This window comes from Sparassis crispa (assembly GCF_003851025.1).
Source record: "Sparassis crispa DNA, contig_000010F, whole genome shotgun sequence".
NCBI classification, from domain to species: Eukaryota; Fungi; Basidiomycota; class Agaricomycetes; order Polyporales; family Sparassidaceae; genus Sparassis; species Sparassis crispa.
Genome location: NW_020939758.1, coordinates 786,615 through 806,009, shown reverse-complemented (window position 1 = coordinate 806,009; position 19,395 = coordinate 786,615). Strand labels below are relative to the sequence as shown.

The 19,395-nt window shown below is 50.7% G+C and overlaps 7 protein-coding genes across 7 annotated transcripts; 2 read left to right on the top strand and 5 right to left on the bottom strand.

The window, feature by feature from the left end:
* Positions 1 to 3,471: 3,471 nt before the first annotated feature.
* On the bottom strand, positions 3,472 to 4,718 carry SCP_1202690 (hypothetical protein; the record flags this gene model as incomplete). Its single annotated transcript, XM_027763153.1, has 3 exons — positions 3,472 to 3,728; positions 3,782 to 4,529; positions 4,599 to 4,718. 3 exons carry the CDS (start codon positions 4,716 to 4,718, stop codon positions 3,472 to 3,474), a joined length of 1,125 nt encoding a protein of 374 aa, XP_027618954.1.
* A 710-nt stretch (positions 4,719 to 5,428) lies between these two features.
* Positions 5,429 to 6,050, bottom strand: SCP_1202680 (hypothetical protein; the record flags this gene model as incomplete). The annotated part of the gene is made up of 5 exons (XM_027763152.1): positions 5,429 to 5,473; positions 5,538 to 5,618; positions 5,674 to 5,784; positions 5,845 to 5,906; positions 5,990 to 6,050. 5 exons carry the CDS (start codon positions 6,048 to 6,050, stop codon positions 5,429 to 5,431), a joined length of 360 nt encoding a protein of 119 aa, XP_027618953.1.
* A 2,853-nt stretch (positions 6,051 to 8,903) lies between these two features.
* On the top strand, positions 8,904 to 10,042 carry SCP_1202670 (Transcription initiation factor IIF subunit beta; the record flags this gene model as incomplete). The annotated part of the gene is made up of 4 exons (XM_027763151.1): positions 8,904 to 9,032; positions 9,084 to 9,533; positions 9,598 to 9,843; positions 9,902 to 10,042. The coding sequence occupies 4 exons, from the start codon at positions 8,904 to 8,906 to the stop codon at positions 10,040 to 10,042; spliced, it is 966 nt and encodes a 321-aa protein (XP_027618952.1).
* Positions 10,043 to 10,605: 563 nt separating this feature from the next.
* SCP_1202660 (hypothetical protein) lies at positions 10,606 to 11,063 on the bottom strand (the record flags this gene model as incomplete). The annotated part of the gene is made up of 2 exons (XM_027763150.1): positions 10,606 to 10,859; positions 10,913 to 11,063. 2 exons carry the CDS (start codon positions 11,061 to 11,063, stop codon positions 10,606 to 10,608), a joined length of 405 nt encoding a protein of 134 aa, XP_027618951.1.
* A 1,195-nt stretch (positions 11,064 to 12,258) lies between these two features.
* On the bottom strand, positions 12,259 to 12,846 carry SCP_1202650 (DUF1857-domain-containing protein; the record flags this gene model as incomplete). Its single annotated transcript, XM_027763149.1, has 3 exons — positions 12,259 to 12,492; positions 12,556 to 12,685; positions 12,740 to 12,846. 3 exons carry the CDS (start codon positions 12,844 to 12,846, stop codon positions 12,259 to 12,261), a joined length of 471 nt encoding a protein of 156 aa, XP_027618950.1.
* A 2,627-nt stretch (positions 12,847 to 15,473) lies between these two features.
* Positions 15,474 to 17,754, top strand: SCP_1202640 (Glycerophosphocholine permease GIT4; the record flags this gene model as incomplete). Its single annotated transcript, XM_027763148.1, has 16 exons — positions 15,474 to 15,523; positions 15,579 to 15,604; positions 15,660 to 15,686; positions 15,740 to 15,748; positions 15,801 to 15,943; positions 16,009 to 16,112; positions 16,166 to 16,287; positions 16,340 to 16,400; positions 16,456 to 16,684; positions 16,735 to 16,823; positions 16,884 to 16,953; positions 17,000 to 17,058; positions 17,112 to 17,293; positions 17,358 to 17,435; positions 17,489 to 17,571; positions 17,629 to 17,754. The coding sequence occupies 16 exons, from the start codon at positions 15,474 to 15,476 to the stop codon at positions 17,752 to 17,754; spliced, it is 1,458 nt and encodes a 485-aa protein (XP_027618949.1).
* A 1,149-nt stretch (positions 17,755 to 18,903) lies between these two features.
* On the bottom strand, positions 18,904 to 19,357 carry SCP_1202630 (Putative 26S proteasome complex subunit sem-1; the record flags this gene model as incomplete). Its single annotated transcript, XM_027763147.1, has 3 exons — positions 18,904 to 18,949; positions 19,010 to 19,145; positions 19,222 to 19,357. 3 exons carry the CDS (start codon positions 19,355 to 19,357, stop codon positions 18,904 to 18,906), a joined length of 318 nt encoding a protein of 105 aa, XP_027618948.1.
* Positions 19,358 to 19,395: the final 38 nt, after the last annotated feature.

Sequence of the window (19,395 nt, the reverse complement as noted above, 5' to 3'; positions counted from 1 at the left end):
AGTGTAAGTGAGAAAACTCCGATGAGAATTTGAGCTCGACATTCCGCCAAGGCCGTGGGCATTCCACCAAAAATGAAACCATCAAGCAACCTACTCGAGCACTATTAATGAAGACCGCTGCGGATGAGGAGAGTTCAGTGACCGAGCCGGAGAGCGACGAGAAGTTGCATGCACCCGTGGTTTATCCGCAGTGGTTGACTTCTCGAGTGGTTTGTTTCCTGCTTGCCCAATCACTTTCACAGTCATGGACTGATTAACCCATGAATAGCTGGCCTCGTTGAATAGAGGAGCGTGATGAACATGGTGTTGAGAAGCTTGCAAATGGTCCGAGATATATAGTAGACAACTATCATTATGTCTTAATTATATTTTGTGCTCGAGCTGCATCTGAAGAGATCGAGAGGTGTGAACATGCATCACTAAGGTGCTTGGGCCCGTCCGACTTGCCTGCGGTTCGCGTTATATGAGTGAAATATTACTGCTCCTTGTAGAAGAATAACGACATAATTATAAATGACTCGGTATAGACTTACAAGAGGCAGCATTATTCCGCACCTTGTTATCTAAAGCTAAGTTGAGGGATAATGTGATCAACTTACATGGTGATCAGTATAAACTTATATTACGATCAGAAGGAGCAAAATACTTCTCCCAACTTAAAATGGATAAAATCTGGCGGCGCTTTTTGTGATGGCGTACTACGATGACAACAGCAACAGCGGCATGGGCTGAGAGAGATATTATGAACATGCTTAAGGAAACCTTGACAGATTTGCACCATCAACACTGAAAATAATGTAGTCTGATAGGCAATGTTGTACAGTATGGGTACCGCACAGTTACCCAACGGGTACCCAGCGGATAACTGACACTGGGTACCCACCAGTTACCCAATTCCAGTTACCCACCCGGTAACTGTACCATGGCGCCAGCCGGTAACCGCCAGCTACATAGAAAGTAACTAGTGGATGACTACAAATTAACTAACAGTAGGTAAACACCAGGTATCCAAACCATATACCGGATGGTTAGCTGAGTTTAGTTACGAACTATATGCTTGATACGTAACCGGCGGTTACATGCTAACTACCGGCCAAATGTTTTCGGACCCAGTATCCGCCCGGTACCCGCGTCGCCTGGTGGTGTAGTTAGTACAATCGTGGTCCTCAGTGCTCTCGTCCAGAAGACACTATGAATACATTTAGGCATACCTAGTCAATACAATCACGGTCTAGGTATGCAATCAGTTAGGTAATCATAAGATAGTCAGTTAGAATACTCACCCTCAGTGCTCTCATCCAGAAAACACTGAGGGGGAGTGGTACAAGTACACTACTAATATAGTGAGTATGTTATTGTTATAAACAACACAAGAGCATTCGAAAATTAGAGAAATCATTTATTGTTTATCTCGTGTAAGAATTTCCATTAGTACATTCCAATGTGAACAAGAACTTCGCAGAACAGTGTGCATGATGAAGTGCATTATTCCAACACATACTGCCATCTTAGTGTATGGGAGTCAATGAGACACTCCACGGGTGCCTGAGATGCACCTATGGTACAGGGATGATGGACATGGGACAGATACAGCGAGGCACATGGACAACCTACAACAACATGAGCGAGCCAAAGCACAAGAGTTGCCAAAGTGCAAGGGGACAGATGGCCTACCATTCGAAGGTGAGGGGTTGGGCTTTGAGAAGGTGAGTGACATAGTGGGCAATGGCATGACCTCGGAAGGCCTCACAGAGACATGTGACGACTGCACGAGTCTGGTGAGTCCTGATGTGGGATGAAGGCAAGACATACATAATGTTGTCCAGAAGAAGGTCTTGGATCTGTGACTGGCAAGGCCATTGGTGTCCTAGGTGCGATCCACGAGGACGGTGGTTTTTCGGGGTCTGCGTTGAAGGGTAGAAGACAGCAGGGAATGTGCGACATTGTGCATCTTGAGCAGGTGGTTGCAGGCTGTGACCAATCGTTCCGATTTGTCATTTTTTGATTTGGTGAAATCAGCGGAGAGGGCATGGAACTTGGCATGAATCTGAAGGATGATGTGCACAATGAACACGTACATGGAGCCCTGTTTGCTTGATAGCGTGGGTGGCAGGCGGCGGTAAATGTGACTCACATTGGAGTGAGTCTCAGCAGTTGACGACATTAATGACACCGTCATGTGGAATGGAGGCAGTGATGCACACATTGCCGGTGGGTGTGGCGGGCGGATTGGATGGAGAGCTGATGGCACACGATGCGTGGTTTAAAGGGAATGCGGGGGGAAGGCGCGCGGCGCAGTAAGCGCGATGAATTGAGTTGCGCGCAGTCACGGTGAACGCGATGGGCAGTGAGTGCATATATGCGCAAGCGGCGGGGGGTACTCATCTATTTGCGTTCGGACGCATTGGCGTAGCCAGCATGAGGAGTGTCAGAGCGGCCTCCTCTGTGAGAGCATGAGCGGTTTTGGGGGAGGGAGACCGAGTATGAGCTCCTCGACTGCCTGTTCCTCGTGCAGCTGATCGAGGACGATGACGGCGCCATTGCCGGTCTTTCTCCATGTGAGCGCGTGAGCGGTCTCAGGGAAGGGGGACCGAGTATGACGGCAATGAGCTCTTCATGCAGCTGATCGATGATGATGACGGCGTGCTTGCCTTTCTTTCTCTATCCACGCGTAGGCAGCGGCCTGGGAGTGACATGAACAATGAACTTGTGATCACACTATAACAGGAGGGCTTACCACGCGTGGATCCTCGCTGGCAGCGGCAGTATGGTAAAGGTTCAATTAGTAATACATGCGGTAGCCAGCGTAGCTGTTCCAAGATACATTCACTAAATTGTTGACCAGCACTGGGGCGGACATTAGGCAGGAAAACGGAAACCTGAATGGTCTCACTTGAAATGTAATCAGAACGGAAAGCATAGCAGTCCTCGGCGTTCGGCATTTTATCAGGCACGTGGAGAACTTGCTCTCCTTCGGGTACAAAAAGAACCATGGTAAGTGTGTGCCGTGGGCGAGAGAAAGGGGGACTCACGCCGTTGAGTGCATCGTGGCATATTGGAAGGGTCGTTCTCGCACAAATGCGCACGCGGTGTCCGCCAAAGCTACCGCTGACACCTCTACTTCACCCACAGTTCCGAATGTTGCCCTATGGCTATCTCAAGCCTAGCGTGTGTGAGTTCGGTCACGGTAGTTCACTTTTTGAAAATTATAACCTATTGCTGATAATTTGCAGAATTTTATCCCCACGAGTTGCATGTACAAAACCCAGACTAAGTGCATCAATTGACGTGAACATCATCGGATACTGTTATCTGTGATGAGTCTCGAAGCACGACATCATCAAAATAGCGAGAAGGTGTATGTACCACTACAGACAGCAGCAACAAGCGATCATACGATTGACCTTGCATGGACGAGAAATCGCAACTAAATCTCAAAAAAGCAACTGACATCACTCACCTTCACCACAATTACGGCCGATCCTTTGCTCCACCCTCCGTCTCCCACTTCAACTTATCTCGAAGGGCATCAATGTATACAGACCTCGTCTTTGAGTAAATGGTCCACGGCTTGCCACCACGGACCAGCAATTCGCCTTCGACCGGCATAGAGATGTAACCGTCGTAATCAGGAAGCTTAAGCTTCGCGGGTTCCCTGATTTTGACGACTCGGAGATGCAAGCCCAGCGATTGGTCGGCGGTCCGCTCAAAACGGCAGAACGCACTCCCTGTCAGACTGTCAGGGCAATGTCTCGGAAAAGTGGCCATTCAAGTGACTCACCTATGTATGGTGTGGTTCGGACATCTGAACGAAAGTCACAGAACAATGATCGGGTCATTACGCGGCGAAGATCGTCCTTGCCAATTAACACGCAGAACGCCGTATTTAGCGCAGAAAAGTCAAAGTATATCAGGTCATCGAGCGACTGGATGATTTGACATGCATCATGTGGCATCCTGGCAGGCCAACGAGTGCATTTGTCCATTACATCCGGTGTGACTAGCGTGTCTCGGAGTAACACCTCTCGAAATGGCCGATAGTTTTCAGCTCTAGCAATGTGAAAAAGCATGATGCGCCAGGGTAGGCCATTCTGCGGCCACAACAGATCCTTCCCGAGAGCAAAATTCACGACATCACTGCCCTGCGCGAGGCGAAAGCGAATCTCCCCGAGCAAGGGTGACCAGTCGGTCGGAGAATGATAGTAAAGGAACCCACGCGTGTCGGGAGGAAATAATACACTCTTGTGAGTCGATCCAAAATATAACTGGGTCCTTTCTGATGAAAGAAATGTCCTATGCATTCCAACACGATTCAACGCAGACACACGGGTCCTGTCGGATACACAGGGGGCCATGATGGTGCTCAGATCCATGAAGTCTCTTGGATCCAAACGGTGTGGGTCAAAAGTCCCAAACTGGCGGCCGTACCACGTCCACGGCGCCTGTGGCTTCAACCGTGGCTTCGTTGAAGAGGCACCCTGGAGCACTGGAGCAGGATCGACTGGAGTTACTGCTCCAGTATATGAGTGCTGTAGCACCAAAGAACGCGAGTCGCAGGGATATCAAAAAATGCGGACAAGGTAATCCGGAGGACTCACTTCTTGTTGCCAAACCGAGGAGGAGCGTCGCTCTCCCAGCCTGTTTCTACCATGCGACATCCACCATGACGGTGGCATTGACCGCCTGAAGTGATGTAATCCGAATGAACCGCGAGTCATTGCAGAAGAGGCGATAGCCGCTCTGAGTTGAGTTGAGCAAACCCAGTATTTACGATAGTCCAGACTGTTACTAACTTTAGGTAGTCCTGCTAGATTCAAGTGTGCTTGCGGCCAAAAATAAGTAACGACCGAGATCTCTGGAGTCGTATAGGTTGCAACGTTAACGTCGTATACCGGTCTGGCAGCACATCGAAGTCGAGTCGAAGTTCTGGGGGGCCAACTCTGCTACTACAGCCGCTGCCGTATCTGGAATGTCGAAACCACGAGATCGGTCGATGCCCAGTCACATAGACTACGACTCCCAGCAGTTGTCTATATCTCACAAACAAGTACTTGTGATGAGACGAAGATCAAGCGCGACAAGGACTGCGACAAGTTACAACTTGTTCATTACTACTTGGCGATCACGCCTGACCGCCAGCGTGCTGAATCACGTCCAGCGTGTGCTGAATCACATCCGCTACCGCCGTCGTTTGGTGTTCTCTGTATTAAGTGCCTCCTCGCTCTCATTGAGGGGGCAGTGCGACGACAGATGCGACTCTCATTTGGATGGATCTCGAGGCGGTTGACAACATTGAGGATGCCGCCATGTGCTATGGAGGCAGCGATGCACGCATTGTAGGTTGGAATGGTGGGTACACAACGGGTCAGTGAGTTTTACGAGCACGCTGTGAGTGCGATCGCTGATTAATATGGCCTAGGTAGGTTTTTCAACGAGTAAGTCGCATAGTTGGCCGCTCGATTCTGGGCGAGACCTGCGAGGAATCGTCTGTAAAAAAATCAAGTCCACTACTTACAGGGGCGCCGAAATGACCTCACCCCGCTAACCATGTGGGGGTGCCGCACGAGGACATCTAACCAGGCTTCCAAAGCATCATGGATGACTTGCTCTCCATCGTGCTGTAAGAATAAAGAACGTGAGTGTGTATCATGGATGAGAGAAATGTGAATTAACTTCGCTGAGTGCATCGTAGCAAATCTTCTTGTACATCTTCATACACGCGTCGTCCGAGTTCGTGCAATGCGCGCAGGAGTTTCTGGAGGGGGAGATCGGCATCGAGGATCTCTTCGATCCTGTTGTTGAGAATCTCTGGTGCGTGAGAAGTGTAGTATGCAACGGACGTACTTTGGGCAACTTATTGGACATCTCTGGCGCCCAAGGACAATGGAACACTTGAGAGGTAAACTCTGCAAATTCGGCGCATCGCGCGAGGGGTTGCGTGATGGGTTGTGTGAGTCACGCCAAGGATCAGAAGCAAATGAAAGCATACCTCGCCAACCGAGGAGCTTGACAGGTTTCTTGAGATGATGATGAGTCGTGGAGTAGGACATGGGCTCGTTACCGCTGACGCCGGGAAAGACTGGTTTGTCCTCCCATTCATCCTTGACGGTCAGAGGTTATGGCAGGAAAGGCGGGAGGTGCTACTCCGAAAGGAATCACGGGCTGATGTCTTCGACGACATGGCCCAACGCGCATGCATAGGCGAGGAGGAGTAGAAGCGTGACGAAGGGACCGCATGGACGTGTGCGTGCTGGAATAGCATTGTTGTTACCAAAGCTCTCTAGCCGATTTCGAGACATACCTCTCCTGCACCTTCACGCGGACCTCCATATATTCACTACCGGACGACCTTCTTCTCCTGATTATTAGCTATGTCGAGTTGAAAGATATTTTGGCCCTGCGAAAGGTCAGTATAGCCAGGTGGAAGCCGCTTACACACACTAAACCGAGTGGACTAGACTTCCAAGCGCTTCTACTCCATGACGAAACTCCGCTGGGTCTGGTACGATGCCATGAAGCGCCATGTGATAGCTAAGAGTCTTCCTGTGCCTGCTGCAGACGTGGATCTGAGGGTGTGCTCCGCTGAGCACTCGAAGCCCGTGCTGTCCATGCTGCCAAGTTCCATGACAACTGGTGCTCTCCCCAGCCCAAACCTAGACATTCGATTGAGTTCCATGCGGAGAGGTGCTTGCCAGGCGAATTATCGCAGGACCTGAAGACAACGGTCAAGCATGTATTATTTCTTCCAGGTCGCAACGGCGAATTCCTCGTAACCGTGGTCGGTCGTGTGATTACGTGCTGAGAGGTTCCTCTGGATGGGTCTGGGGCATATAGGGTTGCGAATGGGTGAGCAGTAGCAGGGTTCAGATCGATGCTATCTTGTGGTACTACGCGATGCGGTTCGAGAGTCCTGATTACGAATCTTAGACGAGTAGTGCAGACTACGACTCCAGTCGGGATTCGTCAACGACGACGACAGAGTTCATCAGTGAAGTCTGGCTTACCTTAGGTTGTGTATGAGTGGAGGAAGGCCGCGCTTGGAACCCATTTATACCCCTCGGCTGGAGTATTCGCAAGGATTGATGCAGTAATTAATGGAGGGAGGATCAAGCTGTGATCATCGCAGCGTAGAGCAGAGATCAGGTCACGAAAGGGTGACTGTATCGTGACTCGTACCAAACGCGTTCCGACTTGTCACGCAAGCTCACCTAGTTTTGAAGTTCCCTGCTCCTTCATAACAGTTTTTTTCCTATGATTTTTATCTATCTGACTGGGCACATGTTCAGTGGCTCTAGCCTTCACGATGAGTTTGACCAGTTCTGAGTGCAAGACTAAGGCTAGCTCACGAGTCTGAGGAGGTCCTCTACACCAAAGCTTTTGTGGAGCCGGAACGACACTGTTCAGCAGGACTGGACCCACAATGCGTGCATTTTTACTAGAGTCACCAGGTAGCGTTCGTTGTCGGCCATCTCGAACCACTATGTCGGACGGGCGACGTGCCGCACAACAGCGCACCTCACCTCCCACCTCCTCGCCTTCTGGGAAGCCCAACACAGACCATGCAGTCAACCTAGCCTCCATGATGCATGATATCGCACGGGACGAAATACACGTGCAGCACCGAAGAATTGTTCGCTCTGCCCACTGCGGTGCCTAGTGGCCTTAAATCTACCATGGCTGCCTTCCCTTGCCTCTTCGCCAAATTAGAAATCATACTGTTCGACTCGGTTAGGAAGACGATGGAGGACCAATTCAAGCGGACATTACAATGCGCACGAAAGATATGCAGGCACCTCGACTTCCCCAATACGCTTCACAGAAAGCTTCTTATTCCTAAAAACATATTGCACAGTGACTCCACCATCCGACATGCCTAATAGCGCAGGCTCAGATGCCTATCCGACCACGCTTTCACCACCCACACCCGGATCGCCATTACGCTACTGGTAGCCCTGGCGTATGCACGCCCTACGCCTACAGCACGTCCTGCAATACACACCACAGAACAGAAGCTCCCAGTCGTTATGGTTGTGGTCCAACCTTCCTCCGAATCCCTCTTCATCGCTGTGGGCGACAAATCCCTGTCCTCACGTGGACTTCGCAGGTCGGCGTTCACGTCCGGCGAGCACTGTCGCGTGTCAATCTACATACCGGGAACCACTAAACATCCTACTTAGGGTAACGGTGTGCTATATCTGCTACTCTTCTTCCTTGTCATTTGCTTGCTTTGACCCTTCCCGTATGGCTGCCCCGGCTTGACTTGCACCGACCATATTATCACCTAGTACTTCACCCGCTCTGCAGCACCAGTTTTGTACTCACGGAGGGCGCCAACGGTGATAAGGAGGAGTATGGTACCGAGAGTCCTGCGCCTGCGCGTTGCTACTTGCGCGGCCATCTGGTTCGCCAGGCAAGACAAGCTCTACATTTCCTGACCGCTTGCACCGGCGGCATTCGTGATGCAGGTGAATCTCATGGTTTCTGCAATACCAGTGTCGCTGCGCAGAATATCCGCACGAACGCATACGCACTGCCCGCAACCATTATCGCAGGCCGCAGTCCTCGGATAGGAAATTCATGTCTGTCGTCTCTTGTGTCGACTCGCTTGCTCCAGGGTCAGCAGATATTCGCTTTTTGCTCCGTTACGCAATTCATATTTGCTCATATTTGGCGCTATTGTCCAAAGGCCTTAGAAACAAACAATCACTTTCCTGTTTGGGAACATATATACTTAACTCGGTTTCAACCCACCGTGCCACACCATCGCTCACTGAGTAACTTCAGCTCATCGCTAGGATATCCACCTCTGTGGTCGTTGTAATTCTCTCAAACGTAACCAATCTATTTTTCTCCCGCCATTACTATCCCATCGACGCATCATTCCTGAAGTGCGAAGATAATAAATGGAGGGACCACCTGCAGAGGAACTCAGGCAATTCGAGGCGGTGAATTCTGCTCGCCACGGATATTTCCAAGAAGAGCCAGATGAGACTCTTGATTGTTGTGGTGCGGGGGACGTTTGGATGGTGAAGGCAAGCCACCTACGTTGAGACATGGACGGGCCACTGAAAGACAGCCCACAGATCCCAAAGTACTTACTCGAGCACTGGTCTACAATCGACCAAGAGGACGTTGAGCTCGCTACTATCCGTGTATACACTGAAGCAAAATCTTCGAGGGGTAGACCACTCGCAATGCTCAGTGTCTCGCCGACCGAGGACAACCCTGCGTGCGACGAATTTGAGTTGGAGATGACTACTCTGGCCGTGCAAAATCAGATTGTAATTGCAGAACTCGAGAAAGACACTCGGAGTCCCGCGCGAATAACGAAATTGATAGGCGCTGTGAAGCGTGAATGCAGCTTACGACCGGTCCTTTCGGACAAATATAGGCAACGTCTGAAGCAGCGGATCAGGGCAGCGAATGCGCGGTCGCGGCAGATAAAGCTGCTCGAGGATGTGCATCCCGGCGGACGTGGCGCAGTCAACATGCTCGCGAGCGGCGCAGCCCACCAGGCACCATTTAATTTTGTCGTACGTGGAGCGATTTACTCACCAGTATCTTTGTCATAACGACGTTTCTTCTATGGTGTAACAGCCGCCAAAGCCGAAACCAGCAAAGGGCCAGTTCGAGCGCATGACGCGTATGCCCCGCAATCAGCTGCTGGATGAGTTGTTCGACGCGTTCTCAGAGCGTGAACACTGGTCCATGAAGTGGCTACGAGAGCGAACTCAGCAGCCTGAGACGTACCTGAGAGAAGTACTCAGCGAGATAGCGTTCATACATCGCAGCGGCGAGCACAACGGCAGCTGGGAGCTACTGCAGAATTTCAAGGGAGAAGGGGTAAGTCTCACGCTTCATTTTATTATTGCGCACCATTCATGCTATGAAATAACATTAGACCGGATCAGAGGGTGTTCCACGTCCGAGCTATATCTCTGCAATTGGTGCCGATATTCCCGCAGTGGAAGTAGAAGACTGTGACGAAGATGATTTCGATGATTTCGACGAAGATGAGGATGATCTGGAGGAGATCGTATGAACTGTTTCCGTCAATTTCTTCTTCCTTCCGTGTACCCATAGTTTACCATTGTATCGCTAAATAATTCCTTGCTGTCGATTGTATTCCACTCCCACGTTTGCAACTGAGTGTCAATCTGAAAATACTGAGAGATGCATTGCTGCTGCCCACGTTCGTGATGTCACTGGCAGTCTCGTCGACGGCGTGTCACTTCTCGCTTACTACCTACCAAGGAACACGTGAGCACCTATAACGCCGCACGATGGGCCACGCTTCCAGTGTGAGTGAGATGTACCTTTGAACCGACATTAAATTCCTATCAATTAACGTTCCCGTGAATGTCTGCATTCACTATCCTGAAGAAATTGAAGATAGCATGACAAGACCCAGGATTACCATCAATTGACATGATACTGTTACTGTGATGAGTCTTAAAGCATGGCGTCATCAAAACAGCGAGAACCCACCAAAGGTGTAATGTACACGCACCACTATAGCCGGCGACAAGCAAATTTGATCTTGTACGCGCAGAAATCGTAACTGAATCTCAAAAATGCAACTAACATTACTCACCTTCACCACCATCACGGCCGATCCTTTGCTCCACCCTCCGTCTCCACCCTCATCTTATCTGGAAGGGCTTCAAGGTTTACAGACCCCGTCTCAGAGTATATGGTCCACGGCTTGCCACCACGGACGAACGATTCACCTTTGACCGGCATAGAGATGTAACCATCGTAATCAGGAAGCTGAAGCTTCACCAGTTCCCTGATTTTGACTCGGAGATGCAAGCCCAGCGATTGGTCGGTGGTCCGCTCAAAACGGCAGAATGCGCTCCCTGCCCGATCATCAGGGCCATGTCTCAGTAAAGTGGTCATTCAAGTGACTCACCTGTGTATGGTGTGGTCCAGACTTTGGAACGACGGTTAAAGAATAATGATTGGATTATTGTGCGGCGAAGATCATCCTTGGTAGTTGACACGTAGAGCGTGGCTGCTTTGGCAGAAAATTTGAGGTATATCGGATCATCGAGTGAACACATGAGTTGACGTTTAAGACGTAGCTACCTGACAGGCCAACAAGTGCACTTGTCCATTACATCCGGTGTGACCAGCTCGTCTCGGAGTAGCATCTCTCGAAATAGCTGGTAGGATGCAGCTATCGCAACCTTCACAAGCATGATCCGCCACGGTAAGTCAGAATGTGGCAACAGTAGATCCGTCCCGAGGGCAAACTTCGCAACATCACCGTCGTGCATGAGGCGAAAACCGAACCTCTCCCAGGACTGGTGGACAGTCTGTGGGGGAATGATAGTAAAGGAACCCACGCGTGTCGGGAGGAAACGCTACTTTGCGGTCGTTGACCGATCCAAAATATATGGTGCATACTGGTGAAGATGTTCCACCGCCTCTAGCAAGATTTCGCGCAGACACACGGCTCCTGTCGAATACATATGGGGTTATGATATTACTCAGGTCAACGAAGTCTCTTGGATCCAAACGGCGTGGGTCAAGAGTCCCGAACACTGGGCGGCCGTGCCTCCGCTGCTTTTTCTTCTCAACCGGGCTCAAGGTTGATGTAGCACCCCGGATCGGTGGAGCTGCATCAACTGGATTTACTGCTCCGGCTAATGAGTACTGTAGCACCAGACGAAAGCGAGTTGGAAGGAGATCAAAGAATGGGGACAAGGCAACACGGAGGACTCACTTCTTGCCGCGAAACCGAGGTGGAGCATAGCGCTTCCACCTCATTTCTACCATGCAACATCCACCACGAAGGGCGTATTGACCGCCTGAAGTGATGTAATCCAAATGAAATGCGAGTGGTCATCATGATTGCAGGAGAGGCACCAGCGCTAGCAGATAACCCTACGTTTTACGACAGTCCAGAGAATATTTGTTACTAACTTTAGGTAGACCCTTGGATTTGCTGGCTGGGGATATAAATTTAGGGTCGTAGAGGTCGACGACATATATACACTAGTCAGCACATTGAGCTGCTTGTGGATGTTGAAGTTGAAGAGAGCCGACACCACGGTGCCACGGCCATATCTGGAATGTCACCAACTCAAGATCGGTGCCCATGGACTGTGTTCATCTCACAAAAGCAAGTACTTGCGATAAGATGAAACTCAAGTACATATACTGCCTAGCTCGACAACGACGGCCACAGATTGCAACTTCTGTGGTCGGATTTCCCGAAGATTCAAACAAGTGCACGATGCGTTCGGCCCTACGCTATTTGGCAATCTCGCCTGACCGCACCATCTCCCGAATCACGTCCAGCGTGTGCTGAATTACGCCCGCTACCTGCCGTCGCTTGGTCTTCTCTGTCTCAAGCGCCGTCTCGCTCTCGTCGAGCGGGCCATTTGGGCCCGTGGCGAAGGTGAACGTGAGGTAGAGGTCACCCTCCGGCGACGAGCTGATCAGATTGGTGACATAGGCTGGCGACTCGTGCAAAGTGAACTCCATCTGTATCACCAAGGGTACAACGAGTAAGGATGCGAACAAAATCGCAGCAGCAGCACGACGCACGAGTGAAGGCGGGTAAAAATCTACTTGCTCCGTCTTGTACTCGGGATCGCCCTTGAACTGCACACGGCGCACAAGCCCCGTCGGAAACTCACGAAGTACTTCGCAGGAGGCAATAGGCGCGACGAAGGGTCTGCGGCAGATTACCGTCAGGGGGGGTGGGGGACGTGACGAGGCACAAACTTACGTCGCGTCGCGAGCCTTGACCTGGAGGCCTGCGTATACCTGCGCTTGGGTGAGGGTGGAAGAATCTGAAGGACTGTTCACGGGCAAAGTCACGGATAGAGCGCGCATTTTTAGTTTAGATGGAGTATGTGTGGAACTTGAAAGAAAGGGAAGGTGAAACCAACGGCGACTGCGTATTATAGCTGTGAACGTCGCGGTACACTCGTATGGGTGACGTACGCGTTCGTCACGGCACCACAGGTGACGCGTCAAATGATTCCCCTGTCGAGTCAATCGTTGATCTCCTGTTAAAACTTAAGCTTGGCAAATTAGTAAGACACGATGATTACGCACCTAGCGTAGTACCAGCGCTGGGCAAACGCAGCCGCCCACAATATTCAGAAGTACTCTGAGAAGAATCAAAGGTCCATCTGCCTCACGCTACTTGCCAGCGACGGTCTACCACCACGCTTATAATGCAAGAATATTTTGCTCATACCGTGGACTTCGGCATTGCAAACGCATCTGCACTTCAAGTTCGGTCGATTACACTCAACGAGGCTAGGATCACGCACGACAGATCGTGGACAGGTGTCTGGACGTCTGTTATACACATATCTAATCCCAGGGTTGTTTGCCGGACTAGATGATCATTCATAGACACTAGTACTAAAAGTATTCTGAGGATTAAGTGGGACGTCAAAATCTACAACATCAAGCTCAAACGCAGCAACTCACAGGTATCCGACACCATGAAGTCTGATTTAGAGAGGGAGCTATGCGCGGTGACAGTCTAAGTAAGATGAACTCTCTCACAAAATATAATGCTACTCACCAATCTGGCAATTCACCGTATCACTTGCACATTCCCTGTGCGTCCTCTGTAACGCCTCTCGAAGGGCAAAAAGGCATTTGGGGTGTGATAATCAATCCACGGTATATAATTCCGAAGTACGGTACAGCGCTTTCGAAAGTGTATTTCTACCATGCACGTGAGAGCATTCGACAGCTTCCAAGACAACTCGTGCGACCGCGAAGTAAGGAGGATAACATCCGCCACGCAAGGTCTTCCTAAGACGCCGAACAGATATAGTATAACAGGTAGCAGGACAGCCACGCAGCTATGGTCGAAGACTTCGCAATAGAGTCACCATGAAGGACATGCATGCAACGCAGAACGAAAGACTGCGTGAGATAGAAGAAATCTGCGACAGAACTTCCAAGTCTGGCAATATTCGCAATGCGGGCTGATGTAGAGCAACTTATAAGCACGGCATTCGGAGAGTTTTATCCAGGTGCAGACAAAGCGACATGGATCAGGATCAAATGCATGGATGGTGTCTCCTCAAAGATCTTCCGCAAACTGTCGCGAGAAGCGTCAATGTTCAATACCGCTGACTTCCGCAAGCCGAAGGTCTAATTCGCGGCAGAACCAGTGCTCGAGCTCCCACACTGCCTCCAATCTGTAATATTCCCCTGGAAAGAAGTACAGTAGCCAGACACCGCGCGGCGGTCGATGCCAGGAAGATGGGCAGGGAATGACACACGGTCTTGTGACTTACCGCGGAGGTGGTTATTGTGCCAAGAAGAATCCTCCTTCCCGGAGGAAGCTCGACAAGGTTGGAAGACTGGGCCGTGGTGCTCGAGATAGCGGTCGCACAGCTGAGACTGAAGCAGAGTTCCAACGAGTAGTACCTGTCACCGGTCTAGTCTCGACGCTCTCGTTCACTCTCATCTCAGGACGTAGAACGGCTTCGGCCCGTGGGCCCACGAGTCAGGAACAGGTTACATAATGCAAAGGGCCATGCACAGATCAAGGTCGCAATATAGAAGAAGCTGGAGTACTTTCAACGCAGATGGATCTTTACCCACGCATGTACAAAGCGGGCACGGGCGCACACCGACGAACGTGTGATTGGGAGGATCAAAGTTTCAGAGCCGGGGGGGACAGCTTGAAAATTAAAGAATTAGTACCCGACATGATGACGGGTGATACGCAGGGTGACGGAAACCGCAGTTCTATGAGCGAGATCCACCTTGTTGGTATTGGACGTACCACCAAAGCAGGCCAGCAGTCCTCCCAGATTGCTGCAGCTCCGACCACAGAAATGCGTTAGACCCGAGAGTACAAGCATCGTAAGGATTCGAATGCGAGGGCGACTCAGCCGAGGGGTCGAGTTTCAAATTTCAAATTTCAGCACGCGTGCACATCATATCGTTGGCAAAGCAGACTGGGTTTGTAGCTTGAATCCTCCGCAGCGCCGCCTCCGCCTAAAAGTTGGGAAGGAGATCTCTTCGTTTCTTTCCGTCAGCTGAAGTGGACAACAAATCGATCAAGATTGAAATTGGTCCGGGAATGATGCCCCGCAAGAGATATGGGCCCAGGGAATTGGTGATAACTATGCGCCGAAGCTCCGCGACCGGTGACACAGCGAGACAGATCCAGCTGTGCGGTTCATGGCAGAGAAGGGCCCGTCATAAGGAGATACATGCGGACGAGAGGTAAAGTTTGGCAGAACGGATGAAGAAGAGTGCCAGAAGGGGAGATACGCTGAGGAACGTGCGCGGGAGAGCGCCTGAATCGGGTTCACCAAAGACATCATGCATCAATCAATTCTTTGCCGTGAGATGGATCCAGCATACCATCATGGAGTCGGTGGCATACTTATATCAATCCTCATGCCCCGTTATCCTCTATCTTCCTCTCTCCTTCCTCGTCTTCTCTCCCTTCACTGTGAGCGTAGACTAGTACAGACATGGCCGCCCAGAAGAGAATAGGCCTCTCCCAGGTCTCCCTGATTTTCGCGTACGTCTTGGCTATCTCTATCCAAACATGGCATTCAACGATCGTCCATATCCAGATGCGGGACGGCGTTGTTTTCAGATGGTAGATCTCGCAACTGTACTTCGAATTGTGCTCTGACATGTCCTGAAAACCCTAGGCTATGCCAACGGCGTCATTGGAAGTGGTATGTGCTCATCCTCTCTCGTACCACAGGCCGTGTGCTCATCCCATCTCTAGTCAACACATGTCAGTTTCTGTCCCAAGCTAGCATAAGATGGCACTGACGAGTCTACTCCAGTGCTGACCCGTATCTATGGCTCCGCGGAAACTAGCAAGCACAATTACAGCAAAGTTCTTTCTAGCCTGGCCTTCGCCGGAACTGTCGTCGGCATGCTCGCGTTCGGATATCTGTCCGACAAGCTTGGTCGAAAGTTTGGAATGGTATGTACTAGCGATCAATTATTTCGAGTGATGGAATCGGGGCAATGTCTGAGGCACAACGTTAGATGTTGGCGACTGGCATTGTTGCCCTGTTCTCAGGATTGTCCGCCGCGTCCAGCGGCGCCAATCACAGCACTTACGGTATGCTGGCTATGCTCAGCGCATGTCGGTTAGTCCTCAAGGTATCTCATACGTGCTGTGACGCCAATTCTCATTTTCAAGGTTCCTACTTGGCATTGGTGTAGGCGCTGAATATCCGTGTGGTTCCGTCGCTGCTTCTGAGCAGTCTGAAGAGCCCGGCATCAGTAAGAATGCCCAGCACAGATGGTTCGCTCTTGCAACCAGTAAGTTGTAAACGAATGGAAATCCAGTGGATGTTTGGTAAATGCATTACAGACACTATGATCGACTTTGGCTTCGTGGTCGCGGCCTTCGTCCCTCTTGTTCTCTACTGGATGTATGTTCGAGTCTCAATCCATTAACATAATAAGTACTGACAGGATATAATTCAGCTTTGGCGAGCGCCACCTTCGTGCCGTATGGCGTCTGTCTCTCGGTCTTGGGGTAGTTCCTGCCGTTGCAGTATTCCTGTGGCGACTGCGGATGGCAAACCCGACGCGCTATCAGAAAGACTCCATGGTGCGTGTGAGGACGCCGTATTTTCTGATCATCCGCCGTTACTGGAGAAGCCTTTTGGGCATTTGCATCTCCTGGTTTATCTACGACTTCATCACGTACCCCGTAAGGTTGACTTTGTCGTAGTATTGCTATTACTCACGCAAGGAACCCAGTTCGGTATTTACTCATCAACCGTTGTCGACAACATCACCCACAATTCAGACGCTTTGAGTGTTGTGTTCGGCTGGAACGTTGTTATCAAGTATACCCATCCTTCAATTGCATTTGAACATTTCTGATCTGATCTTATTATTATTCATAGCTTGTTCTACATCCCTGGCACTGTCATTGGTGCCTTCGTCGTCGACTACCTTGGGCCCAAGTATACTATGGTGAGCGCCAGGTAATCCAGCAATTAATTCCAACTAACTGGTCCAGATTGTCGGTCTAATCTCACAAGCCATCATCGGCTTCATAATGAGCGGTCTCTACGTACAGTGAGTCAACTTCAATCCTTGGATACGTTTCTTCTAAAAAGTGTCTTACCCAGATTATCCAACCACATCGCTGCCTTCGCTGTCGTCTATGGCATCTTCCTGAGCTTCGGTGAGTTCGGCCCCGGCAACTGTCTCGGTATGCTCGCTGCGAAGAGTGGTCCTACCGCTGTCCGCGGCCAGTTCTACGGTATTGCTGCCGCGGTAGGTAAGGTCGGTGCCTTCGTCGGTACTTGGGGTAGGTATTCCACCTCTCTCTCTACCTTACTTCACTGATCAGCCTTTCTCTCTGCCAATTCCAGCTTTCCCTGCCATGATTGACGACTTCGGCGGTAGCGGCAGCACCCGCGGTAACACCGGTCCCTTCTGGGTCGGTAGCGGTGCGTTTGAGCTCTGTTTTGTTCTAATTGTGCGAAGTTGATCAGTCCCGCAGCTCTGGCTATCGTGAGCGCCCTCGTCACATTCTTCTTGATCCGCCCCCTTTCACACGATGGCATGACGGAAGAGGATCACAAGGTGCGTGTGCGCGCTATGCGGTGTACTCTGTTGGACGCTGACGGTCACCTCATACAGTTCCGCGAATATCTGGAGGCGAATGGCTTCGATACCTCCCTCATGGGCCTCGGCGAGACGGAGAGCTGGCCGTCATCCGAATTCGAGAAGGACTCAGCCTCGGACCAAAAGGTCGTCACCGCGTGATGCTTTTCCTGCTACATACCGCTCCGTGGATTCACAATGGTGACCGATTGGCAGAGCGCAGACGAGATGGACCCACGCGTACGACTGAATGAATTATCACGACCCACGAACTTGACTACGGCCCCCACCCCGATGTTGTTGTGTCTGTTGTAATGCGTCGATGTAGATGTACATAGCCTCCGATGAGCCTCCGCCTTTACCGGTAATGATTGATATCCTAGTTGCTTTCATGCCATCTGATCTGCAGTGGTGAGCACAAGCGGACACTGGCGTGATATGGCATCCGTTTGGCATATTTGTGCCGGTAGTTACAAAGTGTTTATAGTGGTTCGTAGCGTAGGTCCGGCTCCATCATGATGGCCGATCAACGAAAGCCACGCCAGAGGTCTTCATGGATAAACTACTTACATTGCAACCTTGCATCGCACTTCCGTTACAACTTCCCAGTCCTGCCTCACGACTCATCAAGCTTGTCTTCATTCGAATGTATGGATGCGGCTTGGTTTGTATACCAAAACCTGTGGAAGGCGAATTGTATGTCCGGGGCGGCAAGCCAATCGAGCCTACACGTGGGCCTGAAACTCTTCAAGCCGTTCGAGATGCGTTAAGATCGGACGCTTTGGGACTGCAGATGGAAAGGTGAAGGGTATAATGATGGCGGACCAGCTTTTTTTTCCATAACTCATGTTGTCAACAGCACTTCTTTGCGTGTTCATATAACTGACAGTCCAACTTCTGCACGGCCACCCAGCATTCAACGTTTAATGCCCAACGACGGTGTGTTCAACTACACCGATCGCGAATAGCCAATTGGATGTCAATTATTTCTCGCATGCGACTCTCCCCATTCAGAGATCGCCAAATTACGCCCATCGCACGTTAATGCAATAAGAGACGTTAAACCTTGCATATGACATACTCCGTCTGCTTCAGATAGGTGTTAAAGAACATGAATGAATGACGTGCGTTCAGAGCCTAGATTAACCGAGAGGATACATCGTCTCCTTGTGTCCAACGGTGAGGAGTGCCAGAACGGACGGGATCCTGTCTTCAAGTGAAACTACTTTTCAACAGCAAATGATACAGCAATGGGCAAGTAGAATGTTCCAGCGACATAGGTGAACATCGATAACGTCATGATGCCAGTTCCTAGTGTTGCATCGACTCCCCCTTCTCCTTCTTGGCTAGCTCGTTTCTGTACAATCATACGTACTCGTAAGAGCATGAAAGTAATAACAAGGGGGGCATAACGGACCGCAGCTGCAGGCTGAAATCGTCCTCAATATCGTCGTCATCCCAATTATCCTCCCATAGCTTGTCCCCGCCTGACTTCGCGGCACCAGGAGCTGCACCCCCAAGATGTGCCAGATCGGTCTGCGAGTCTTCCCAGTCTATATATGATGAGCAACACGATAAGGGTGCCGTGTCAGCTAAGACTGCGGTTGGGGTGGTAAACTCGGTGCGCACCGGCAACGGGAAATTCTTCGAACTCGTCGTCCTCCTCGAGCACGCCGAGGTGTGGTAGCGTGTCCTCCTCCTTTGTGGGCTCAGAGCTCTTCGTTGTTTCTGGGGCTTTGGAGGTCGATGCAGTTGTTGAGGACATGATGGTGGTTCCGACGAGTTGCAGCGGGCTGCTGCAGC